The 13,362-nt window shown below is 31.2% G+C and overlaps 1 protein-coding gene across 1 annotated transcript; it reads left to right on the top strand.

Moving 5' to 3' along the window:
• The first annotated feature begins 5,503 nt into the window (after positions 1 to 5,503).
• Positions 5,504 to 9,111, top strand: LOC114264167 (uncharacterized). Its single transcript, XM_028204770.2, has 2 exons — positions 5,504 to 8,211; positions 8,412 to 9,111. Exons 1-2 carry the CDS (start codon positions 5,607 to 5,609, stop codon positions 8,777 to 8,779), a joined length of 2,973 nt encoding a protein of 990 aa, XP_028060571.2. The 5' UTR covers positions 5,504 to 5,606; the 3' UTR covers positions 8,780 to 9,111.
• The last annotated feature ends 4,251 nt before the right edge of the window (positions 9,112 to 13,362 follow it).

The raw sequence follows: 13,362 nt of genomic DNA, 5'->3' as shown, positions 1-13,362 counted from the left end.
AATTTTAAAGTTGTATGCATCTATTCAAATTAGACAGAGGAAAGCACATACATTTTTAAAACAGAGATTTGTGTTGCATCTCAAAAATTTGTAGGTTATATTTATACACTTTCTTTTTGTTTAGATTAGATTTCTGAACTGTAATATTTTACATGGTACTTTAATAACCAAAGTATGATGTCAAAATTTTAAATAAGAACCACTTTCGTTAGTTTCATTTTTTAAATCTGTTTTTCAGTTTTTGATTTTTCATATTTTTGTTGTTTATTTTTTATATTTTCTCAGTTTTGATGATTAATACTGAAATTTCTTCATATTTTATATTTAAATTATATTTTTACATGAATATCTAATATCTAATATTCTAAATAGAATTAAAAAGTAAAACATTGATAAAAATATTTATAATTTCGAACATATGCTAATTTTTTATTATTACATTTTATTATTATTATTATTTAATATCAATATTTTTTTTCAAAAAGAATACACAACAAATTACTTTCTAAGTGTATTTAGATTAATTGAATCTAAATCTAAAAGCAAAATAAAAAAATAAAAAAATTATTATTAAATTAAGTGAATCTAAAAAGAAAATAAAAGGGTTATTAAAAGAAAAAAGTGTCAAAGATAAAAAAATGAAAATAAAAAAATTCAAAACAAAAGTTTGAAAAAACAAACCAAATCAAATACTGCAAACTTCTCTTTTTTAAAATCTTTCTTCACTAATATCTAATTTTACACAAATTATTCACAAATTCTTTTTAATTTTTATGTAAATTTAATAATCTAATTAAAAAGGGTAAATTACACATACATCTCCTGATGTTTGGGTTTAATACATATCACCCATTAACGTTTGAGAAATTGCACTAACTCCCTTGTCATTATAATTATTTAGACGAAATGAAAATATTGAACTCACGCACTTTTTCTTTTCTTACTTTGCTTTATTTGCTTTTTTTTTTCTTTCTTTTTTTTAATGTAATTTTCTCTATTTTTCTATTAAAAGTTGTTACCTTTCATATAGATAATGGGATTTGTGAAATGAGACTATTAATCACAAGAATAAAATTATAATTTTCAAAATGTCAAAAAATAAGATATAATTAGATCAAATTTCAAGAGATGTCAATGTAATTACCTTGATAGAAGGTGAGTAAGAGAAAAGGTAGTCCACTTTCTCTCCTGATGTATGCCTACGGAAGGTTCACGTTGTGAATTTGTTGTTTGATTTAACTCTCAAAATATAACTTTTTAAAAAAAATTTCTATATTTTGTTTGGTTAGAAATTTTTTGAATTTTTTTTTCAAAATCACTTTCTCTCTATCACATATTAATCAATCACTTTTTTTTCTGACATATATTTACTCAACTACAATAAAATATCAAAACATCCCAAACTCTCATACTCTAAAAATATTTCTAAAATATACAACCAAACAAACTAAAAAAAAATTTATAAACTTTTTCCCCAATTTTTTTTAAAAAAATTTATCTCTAAAATCAAGTCAAACGCACCCGTAGTCTCTGGTGCACTTCAATTATTATCAGGGTCTCCTCTGGGTTATCTATCTATTCATAAGTGTAGCAGTGAATGTATATACAACGGACTGACTTTTCGACGACAAGTGACTTATATCTTACTCGCTCCAACCCCCTACGCCACGCATAAATTATTGAAAAAATTACATATCAATGAGAAAATACTAGCGGTTGGCAGGTATGTTGACGCACGTGCTTTTTTATCGATGGTTAAATATTATAATTATATTTGTTTCTTAAATTGATATATATTATGTACAATTTGGCTAAGTAACTCAAAAGATGGGAGATTCGAGTGGCTCGAAATCCAAAACGACGCTGTTTTTTTTTTTTTTAATTTTTAAACTCTCAAGTTTCATAGAGAAGGAAGAAAGAAGAAGAGAGAAGAGGAGAGGAAGAGCCGAGAGATTCAAACCCAAAAATTAAAAATCAAAATCAATTAGACAAATCAAACCCAAAATTCAAAACCAAAAATCAAACCTACAAATTAAAATCAAAAATCAAATCCAAAGAGATTCAAATCAAAACCAAAAATCAAACTCAGAGAGATTCAAATCAAAACTATATATGTGGAAGAGTGATGAAATGAGAGCCATAATAATAGAGAGAGAAAGAGAGAGTGTTATCCATGCATTTAAGAAAGCGTGGCCTACATTCAGGGTGTTTGTTTCAGCTTTTCAGAGCTAACTTATGGCTTTTAGCTTTGAAAAAGTTATTTTGGACTGTTTGGTTAAACTTATTTCAAACAGCTTCTGATTCTAGCAGCTTATTTTAACTCAAAAAAGCTGATTCTGAGAAGCTACTCACCCATTGCTTCTGATTATCAGCTTCTGCTGTGGGCATATTAATTTATGGTTATACTCTTAATTTTTTTTATTTTTTATTTTTTTGAAAATAAAAAAAGACCCAAGTGAACTATAGATTATTATTATTATTTTTTATGAGAAATGTAGATAAACAAAAAATAAAAATTAATTGAAAAAGATATTTCACAGTTTATTTAACAAACACTACTCAGCAACTTAAATCTATAATCCAACAGGTACACCAAACAGATTAACAACTTCTGATTAAAGTCATAATCTATAATCTGTTAAGCTATAATCTATAAGTTGTTTTAACAGCTACACCAAACGGGGCCATTGATGGCCATTGAATGCTTCACCACCCAGCTTACCTAAACTTCATTAATAAGTAGCTCATCAATTTTCCTCACCTCTATCACTGTGGTATTTGACCATAAGTGTCCATTCCATACACTCCCTCCTAACACACAGACACACAAGACCAAGAGAGAAAAAGAGTCTCATCTGTGTGTATTTTCGAGGCAAGTGTTTTTCGAGCTACGAAGTATTTTCTTATTATGTATATAAAGTATGAAGATTTATATGGATAAATTAATTTGTATTTAAAATATAACTAAAGTAATAAATGAATACATACTCAGTTGAAGAATTTAAATGATAAATAAAAAATTTATATATATAAATATTAATTTATAGATAGATTGTTCAAATTACAATCTTATCTTAAACAATAAATAATAAGCAAGTCCTTTAAATATATAATGTTACACAAATTTTTTTTCTTTCAATTTTTTACTTCAATTTTTCATAATCTGTACCTATAATACAATTGAAGGTATGAAATTAATTGCACAATTACACAATTTTGTTTAATAGTTCATCTCATAATACAAATTCATTGAATTCACTATTGCATATTATTTGTATATTATTGGTGTAAGAATATATTAATATTAATATGTAATATATTTTTATATATCAAGAGTTGTTGAGTCTCGTTTCATTTGCCACAAATATCTTGCATAATGAAAGATATAATATTAGTCATTAGTATATTTTCATTTATGTAGAGAATATGGAATAGTTTTTTTTTCTAAAAAAAATAGAATGATATTGCACCTTAATATTTCGATCAATATAGGAAATTCATAATTGTTTTCACGATATTTCTAACTCTATACTTATAAGTGTTTGCATGGTCACTTTCATAAAATTATCAAGTTACATAATTTATTATGTCATTTGTTAGTAATCAGCATATAATAAAGACTGATTGAAACTTTTTATTTGATGTACTTATTTTCTGCATTATTGAGTTGCAGCGATAATGTTTGGGTATCATTTGATTTTTTTTTTCCTTGTAATTTGACTAAAATATGTACATGAGGTACATTATTTTTCTTGAACTTCACAACAGATAAGACAATTACTGTTTCAACACATCTAACTTTGTTTCGAGAGCATGTTGCAATATATCTTCTGTAATTATGTCACTATCTTGTTTTCTTTCTTACTCACCATTATAACTCATTGTAATAAAAAAAATGTTTGAATGAGTAAGAGTTTAAGGCGATATCATATTGTCATGAATTTCAAAATACATTTACCCTCAATAATTTGATTTTTTCTGTGAAGGAAAAAAAGGGTACAATTATTGTCGTGATGGAAGTGTTTTACAAAATCTTAATTTGTTATTGAAAGTGTTTGTTGTGGACACTTATTTGTATGACATATATATATATATATATATATGTATTAAACATAAGTTGATAGGAGAATAATATACAATTCTACTAGTTTTTTCCTAACAAACATAACTATATTACTAAAACGATACATGTTAGAAAATTAAAGTATTCGATGATAATATAGCATTACAAATTGACAATGTATGAATACATCAACATATATAAATTTATATTTATATGTTTTTTTTATATATTTATATATGTAGACACTAGCATATATAAGATATCGCAGAAGTATTATATGAAATATTTTGCAATGATATAATATTGGTAATAATGAGTAAATAATTATTTATAATTAAATAGTTGGTTGTAATATAGATGTTTGTGTTTTTTGTGTGTATACACTATTTTTTAATTTTGTAAATTACACTGACATCCCTTGAGGCTTGCTTAAATTACCCTTGTAATTATTAATAGTCTCATTTTACAAATCTCTCTATTTATATAAAAAGCAACAACTCCTAATAGAAAAATAGGGGAAACTATATTGCAAAAAAAAAAAAAAAAAAAAAGTAAAGCAAATGAAAGGGAAAAAAAAGAAGAAGAAAAGAAATAAAGTAAAATAAGAAAAGAGAAAGTACATGAGTTTAATGTTTTTGTTCCGTCTAAATAATTACAATAATAGACGAATTAGTGTAATTTCTCAAACTTCAGAAGGTGATATATATTAAATTCAAATCGCAAGGGTGTATGTATAATTTAACCTTAAAAAAAAAATACTCTAGACATCCAAGCATTTTTTTTGATAACATGGGACCCATGTCATTTTAGTAATGTTGGATTCATTACATAGTATAATTGTAATTGTGTCACGTTTAATTTTAAGTAAAAAGTTCAAAAAAAAAAAAAAAAAAAAAAGGGATCATCCTAACTATGAAAATTCAAATGACATGAAAAATAATAGCTACATTGTTACATATATATAGTTAAGTTTTAAATTTATTTATTTTTAATGACAAACACAATAAATTAAATATGTTACAATTATTAGATCGATTTAATTTTTTTATATAAAAGATATATACACAAAATATTCGAAAAAATAAACGATTCAAATCCTTTAAGGGAACTTGTAATGGATCAAAGAAGTCCAAACAACAATGGATTGGAGGCAATATTCCACCTCCTACCCTACATAAGCAGACTGCTTGCTTGAGAGAGTCGTCAATAACACGTTATGCACAAATTCTGTCTTCTTTTGTTTTTATTTTTATTTTTGTTTTTAATTTGTTGATAAATCAAAAGCCGAGTCCAAAGGCCGATGAATCTGGACCGTTGGATCTGCCTAATTGATTCAATGGCTCAAGTCGTGATTTCATCATTCACGAAGGTAGAGCGAAGGTTCATACATATATATTTGTGGTCCAATAACTCTGCAAGCTTGACTCCCTATGCCTTGGGATCAAGATGTCATCAACAAAAATAATTTTAAAAGGCCTCCTGAGCTTTTGATCTGAGGATTACACTGCATACATGCTCTCATTGTTTTAGAGCTACAAAATCCATGCATACCTCAATTACGAGTGAAAATAACATGACATTCTTCGTTTATTATGTTGTACTCGTGGCAACTATAATTATTATAGTGCCAGCATCTGCAAAACCATCATCGTTTTCACTGTCAATGGAAGCAAAAGCTCTACGGATTAGTGGTTGGTGGAGCGGAAACATCTCTTCAGCAAATCACTGTGAGTTGCAGGGCATCACTTGTAATGAGGCAAGAAGTGTCACTCGCATTGACCTTCACTTGTCTTATACTTATCCATCCAGAAAGTTGGAATACATGAATTGGACTTCATTGCCAAACCTTGGATATCTAAATTTGAGCTATTGTTTCTTAGCTGGAAGCATATCTGACAACATCGGTTCTCTGTCAAAGCTCACCTCCCTAGACCTCTCTTCCAACTCTCAACTTGAAGGTGCGCTTCCTTTAACCTTGGGAAACCTCACCCAACTGGTAGAACTTAACATATCTGGTACTCAAATCAGTGGTCCCATTCCTTCAGGTATTGGTCAATTAACCAATCTAATCTTTTTGGATCTCCATTCAAATCTACTAAACATTTCCATCCCTTCAGAAATAGGGAATCTGAAGAATTTGGTTGTGATGGATATGAGTTCTAACATCTTAAGTGGTCCAATACCTTCATCAATTAGTAAATTAACCAATTTGACTTCTCTGGATCTCTCTACAAATCAAATAAGTGGTTCTATCCCTCCTGAAATAGGAAAATTAAAGAAATTGGTTAAGTTGGATATGGGAAAAAATGCTATAAGTGGTTCTATCCCTCCTGAAATAGGAAAATTAAAGAATTTGGTTAAGTTGGATATGGGATATAACATGCTTAATGGTCCAATGCCTTCATCTATTAGTCAATTAACTAGTTTGACTTCTCTCGATCTCTCTTCAAATATTATCAGCGGTTCCATTCCTCCGGAAATAGGAAAGCTAAAAAATTTGGTTAGCCTAGATATGGGATCAAATATGCTTAGTGGTCCAATCCCTTCATACATTGGTCAATTGACCAATCTGATCCTTTTGTATCTTTCTTTAAATCGATTCAATGGTTCCATCCCTCCAGTAATATGGAAGCTAAAGAATTTGCGAAAGATTTCTATGCATGATAACTTGTTTAGTGGTCCAATCCCTTCATCTTTTGGTCAATTGTCCAATTTGATCTTTCTAGATCTCTCTTCAAATAGAATTGGCGGCTCCATCCCTCAAGAGATTTGGAAACTAAAGAATTTGCAAGTGATTAATATGGGTCATAACATACTTAGTGGTCCAATCTCTTCATTTTTGGGTGAATTGATAGATTTGACATATTTAGATCTTTCTTCAAATCGACTTAACGGTTCCATCCCTCCAGAAATAGGAGATTTGACGCACTTGTCTTACTTGGACTTGAGCAGCAACTTCCTCGCAGGTCGGATTCCATGGTCTCTAGATCAATTGACAAATCTTTACTCTCTTAATCTGTCTGCAAATCAGATGGACGGAATGGTACCACCTGATCTTGGGGGTTTGCCCAGCCTTAGTGAGCTTGATTTGTCATCGAACCAACTTTCAGGCCACATACTAAACCTCCAATTCACCAATGCAATTCAGTATCTAGACCTCTCGCAGAATCAGCTCATCGGGCCTCTCCCTGAGAAGCTAGGACAACTCAGCAATTTGTTTTACCTAGGATTGAGTAACAACTATTTGAATGGAATAATACCAACTGGATTAGCATCTTTGCCGTTAGAGTACTTAAATCTCTCCCACAATAATCTCTCTGGTGAAATCCCCATTGGTTTTACCGGAAGGCATGGATCTGTTGACTTGTCAAACAATGCTTTCGAGGGTCAAATACCACATAGATGTCAACATGCACATCTAAAGAAGGAAGAAGTCCTGCATATTCTCTTCATTTCCCTTCCCCTTATTGCAATTTTTCTTGCGTTAATTGGATTTATGTTCCTTTGTCGGGCCAAGGTTAAATACAACCAAAGCGTGGCAAGAGTGATTAAGAATGGAGATATGTGCTTGATTTGGAATTATGATGGAAAAATTGCCTACAAAGACATCATCGCGGCAACAAATGATTTTGACATTAGATATTGCATAGGAACAGGTGGTTATGGCAGTGTTTATAGAGCACAATTGCCCAGTGGCAAGGTATTTGCATTGAAGAAACTTCATCGTTTTGAAGCTGAGGATCCAAATTTTGACAAGAGTTTCAAGAATGAGGTGCAAATGTTAACTAAAATACGACATCGAAATATAGTGAAGCTTTATGGGTTTTGTTTGCACAACAAATGCATGTTCCTGGTGTATGAATATTTGGAAAGGGGAAGCTTGTTTTGTTCCTTGAGAATTGATGTTGAAGCTGTTGAATTGGGATGGACTCAGAGGGTAAACATTATTAAAGCAATAGCACATGCGTTATCCTATTTGCATAATGATTGCAACCCACCTATAGTTCACCGAGACATATCGAGCAACAACATTCTATTGAACTCTGAATTGGAGGCTTGTGTATCTGACTTTGGCACCGCCAGGCTGTTATATCCCGATTCATCGAATCAAACAGTAATTGCAGGCACTTATGGATATATTGCCCCAGGTAATAACAAAAGTACTTTTTCCTTTATATGTATTTTTTTAAAGAAAAAAAGAAACGTTTAAAATGTTTAAATTTAAGTAACTAACAATTTTTTATTTTTTTATTTTATTTTTAAAATCAATTATTCATGATAGATAAATATTTCACATAATCACTCTATGGAAATATGGCTTCTTTCATTGATCTTTTTGTTTATGCAGAACTTGCCTACACTATGGTTGTGACTGAAAAATCTGATGTTTATAGCTTTGGGGTAGTTGCACTAGAAACAATCATTGGAAAGCATCCAGGAGAACTCCTTTCATCATTGGCATCGTTGTCTGCACAAAATATAATGCTAAGTGATATCTTAGACTCACGCCTTCCGCATCCAACTAATCCAACAGTTGTACGGAACATTGTGCTAGCTACTGCGTTGGCATTTGCATGTGTGCATTCTGAGCCGAGATCTCGTCCAACAATGCTATTTGTATCTCAAGAGTTGCTTGTTTGCAAGAAGACTTTAGCTACACCTTTTCGCGCGATTTCACTACGACAACTATTGAATCCAGAATTGGATTTTACATGAATAAAGGAATAAAGTCCATGCATGAATTTCCCATTGAGAATTTTTTTTTTTTTTTTTTTTGAAATGTTGAGTATCATAAATATCTTTTTCAATAATGCTATACATATCATTTTTTATACTACTTTTCATATACCACCTTATGTGTTAACTCATTATTGGTGTAATGGGTTTCACCACTTATATTTATGTCAAATGATGTGCTAATCAACACATAGGGTGGTACACAAAATGTGGTACAAAGAAATGGTAAGTGTAGAATTACGCTATCTTTTTATTATTATTATTAGTTTTGGGTGTTATAACTGTTATGTATGACGCTTGCTATGTATCACCATTTGAATTTCAGCAACTGTTTTTCAAGTCACATAGTGTTTTAACCTCAATTGCTTAAAATTGTGTTTGGATCTTGATTTTTAGTAGGAATATGTGGAGGGAGGGGAAAAAAAAATGTGAGAAGAAAAAGGAAAAAAAAAAAAAAAACTTTTTGTTTGGATTACATTTTCAAAAATTATTTTTAAATGGATTTTTGTTGGTCTTTATTGAATTGTTTCATATTTTAGTTAATTTTTTTAAAAACTTTTTAGATGCATTTAGATTAAATGTATTAAAAAAAATAAAAATTTAACTAAAATATTAAAAAAAAATTCACTAAAAGCTAACAATAATCTGAACAAAAATATATACTCATATTTTTGTTCACATTTTCATTTATTTTTAGTGATATTTTAAAAATATTTTAGTCAATTTATTTTACTTTTTAGATGAATCTTGATTAGTTGCATCTAAAAGAATAAAAAAATGATTAAAATATAATAATAAAATCACTAAAACTAAACAAAAACTCATCTGAAAATAATTTTCAAAAAATCAAACCAAACAGATTATTTTTTTTTTCACATTTCCCTCCTATTTTCTTTCTCTTCTACAAATCCCCACTCAAATAGAAAATCTAAACATAGCATAACAATTTCTTATATTTTCCCTATGCAAACTCACACTACAATGAAAAGAATGTTCTTTTATCGACCTTGACAATTGGAGTATCAGGTATACTCCCCCTCGAACTCCTTGTTTAGTCAAGGCAAACTGAGCCATCAAATGTATGTTCTAACCCATGAAAATAATATGAACATAGAAATTTTCACAAAATGCTCTTAACTCTTCAATCTAAGGTTCATTTTGATGTTTGGATATTCATATTATAAGCTTGTGTTGATTCAGGAGGTGCATTATCTCTGAGATTTCATAACATCACCTTTGGCACAAAATAACCAAAAAGGATCATGGTTGCAAATGTCAGGAAATCCATCTTTAGAACATTATCATCAGTTGAGTACTTCATATTTTTGAAATTTTAGTAATTTACACCTCAAAATTATAATGATTTGCAACTCCAAATTATTTACACTAAAAAACTTTAAAAATAATTTTCAAATTAAATTTTATCAAATATTAAATTTTACATCAAGTTAATTAGTAATATACAAAAAAAAAATTATTTTAAATTTTGTGTTTATTCTTTTTTAATTTAAAATGAGATTAGGGTGAAAAAAAACTTGAAAACTTTAAGTGAGGGCAAAAGTGTCAAATACAAAACATTCACAAATTATAAAGCAAAATAAGACCCTTATCAGTGTGACAAGTGAAGGAAATCGAAACGAAGTGTTAAAAAAACCCAAATGAAGTTGATGAAGAATAAGAAGCTATCGCTCTTCAAAATCGGAGGTCGGTGGAAGCTTTGTCGTCACTCATCCTTCGTCCATCGCTGTTCCTGTCAGGTCCACTATTTCTGCCCCTTTTTTTTGCATCATGATCCTACAATCACAATTACATTAAGAGTGTGTTTGTTTGGACGGACTAAATAAGGAGGATTGAAATTTATTGGACTGTTAGTTCTGAGATACATCATATTTGTTTATGTTGGTGGGAGTGGGGTGCAAACCACTGTTGGTGATTCACAATGAGAGGTTTAAAAACTGAACCAAACTGAAATTCAAATTCACTCAAAATAATTATGAGGAAAAACATAAACAAACAGAGCACTCTATTATTTTCTCTCTCCCACACATTGAAACCTTATAATAACATAGTTATATATAGATAAAAACATATAATGTGAACGCATTTATTGCAAGTACAGCTATCAGTATGAAATAATTTAATGTGTATACGGCTATCAACCAATGCATTGAATGCAGCAACCAACACATTGAATTTCAGCCTCCATTTTTGACAAACAATCAAGATTACTTCACAACATCCCCCCTTAATCTTGATTCTTCATGCTGCTTCATCCCGAGCATTATCTTCATTCTGTTGAATAGATCATTTTTCAATGGGTTCGTGAAAATATCTGCAAACTGATCTTGAGATTTGCAAGGAAATAATTTCACCTCTTTATTTTTCATATGCTCTCGGATGAAATGATAGCGGGTGTCAATATGCTTACTTCTTTCATGATAAACTGGGTTCTTTGCCAATGCAATTGCTGAGAGATTATCAACATAGATCTCAATGGGTTTTTCTTGTGGAAATCCCAAATGCTTCAGTATGTTCCATAACCATATTGCATGGCACATAGCTAAGTTGGTTGCAACATGCTTAGCTTCACAAGTTGATAATGTCACAATGGCTTGCTTCTTGGACTACCATGTGAAGGTCGTATCTCCCATAAAGAAAGTAAATCTCGTAGTACTTTTCCGTTCATCCAAGTCACGTCCCCAGTCGCTATCTGAGTAGCCAACAAGACTGAAATTATCAGTTGGTTTATAGAATAAACCATCATCGACTGTACCTTTGATGCAGCGAAGAATCCTCTTTACTGCATAAAGGTGTGACTGATCCGATGTTTCCATATATCTGCTAATCAGTCATACTCCATAGAGTATGTCTGGCCTGGTGCAAGTAAGATAGCGAAGACTTCCAACTAGGCTCTTGAAATAAGTTGGATCCACATCACCTGTCTTCGTACCTTTTCTGAGCTCCGCTCCACTGTCTACAAAAGTGTTCATTGGATTGCAATTCTCCATTCCATACCTCTTGAGAATTTCCTTGGCATAGCCACTTTGGGAAATAAAAATTCCATCTTTTCTTTGTGCCACTTCAATGCCGAAAAAATGAGCCATCAATCCAATATCTGTCATTTCAAATTCTTGGACCATGTTTCTTTTAAAGTTTTGAACATGGTTGGATTATTTCCGATGAAGATTAGATCATCAACATAAAGACAAGCAAGCAACATGCTTCCATCAGCTTCCTTCTTCAAATATAGTGCGTGCTCATATAGACATTTTTCAAAACCATTGTCATGAAAATACTTATCAATTCTAGTATTCCATGCACACGGAGCTTGCTTTAATCCATAAAGTGCTTTCTTCAATTTGTACACTTTGTCTTCATGCCCATTTTGAACATACCCCGAAGGTTGTTCAATATAGATTTCTTCTTCAAGGAAACCGTTAAGAAATGTAGATTTCACATCAAGTTGATAAATCTGCCACTTGTGTTCGGCAGCCAAAGAAATCATTAGCCTGATAGGCTTCAATCTGGCAACTAGAGCAAACACCTCTTCATAGTCAATTCCAGCTCTCTGCTTGTAACCTTTTGCCACTAATCTTGTCTTGTAGCATTGCACTTCTCCTTGTGCATTCCTCTTTGTCTTGTATACCCATTTCACTCCAATGGGTTTGTGCCCCTCCGGTAGACTGGTAAGCTTCCATGTGTCATTTTTCTCAATGGCATGAATTTCTTCATTCATTGCTTTCTTCCATTTATCTTTTTGGATAGCTTCTGAGAAGGTAAGTGGATCACTAGCTGCGAGTAGGCAGAACAAATTCAGATCTGCTTCTTCTGTAGCTTCATATATCTTCTGCAGCTTCATATATCTTCTGCAAATTTCTCATTGGTCTTGGTTGTTTGAAAAAACTATCATCTGATAATGCTGATGATGATGATGATGCAACACTTCTGTGAGAAACTGGCGATCTAGGTGCAGGAATTCTATGTGGAAGAGTTTGTGGCTCATCTTGAACTTCTCTTGTAATTTTAACTGGAGCTTTTGATGTTTCATCTTCAAGAATGAGTTCTGTATTTTTAACAACTTCATCTTGATTCCAGTTCCAAGCTTCTTCTTCTTCAAATATCACATCTCTACTCATGATCACCTTTCTGGTAATGGGATTATACAACTTGTATACCATTATTCTATCTCCATATCCGACAAGGATACATTTTTCTCCTTTATCATCGAGCTTGGTTCTTCTTGCTTCTGGAATCTTGGTGTACGCAACAGACCCAAATATTCTAAGATGGTTGACACTTGGCTTACGTGAACTCCAAGCGTCTTCTGGAGTCATAGAATGAAGGCTCCTGGTTGGGCACCTATTTAGTAGATACACAGCACATGATACAACTTAAACCCAAAATTACTTAGGCAGTCCCTTTCCTTTCAACATGCTTCTTGCCATATCTAAGATTGTGCAATTCTCCCTTTCAGCAACACCATTCAGCTGTGGCGTATAGGATGGTGTTGTTTAATGCTTGATTCCATGCTCTTTGCAATAATTCTCAAAAGCATCTGATGT

The sequence above is a fragment of the Camellia sinensis genome, chromosome 1 (assembly GCF_055761805.1).
Source record: "Camellia sinensis isolate YWXY chromosome 1, ASM5576180v1, whole genome shotgun sequence".
Classification (NCBI taxonomy): domain Eukaryota; kingdom Viridiplantae; phylum Streptophyta; class Magnoliopsida; order Ericales; family Theaceae; genus Camellia; species Camellia sinensis.
This window is presented reverse-complemented; position numbering and strand designations above follow the sequence as displayed.

Excerpts from the sequence above, each read along its gene's own strand:
- LOC114264167 (XM_028204770.2), top strand. The coding sequence starts at position 5,607 with ATGCATACCTCAATTACGAGTGAAAATAACATGACATTCTTCGTTTAT. Across the intron at positions 8,212-8,411 it reads TTATGGATATATTGCCCCAG|AACTTGCCTACACTATGGTT; the intron begins GTAATAACAAAA and ends TTGTTTATGCAG.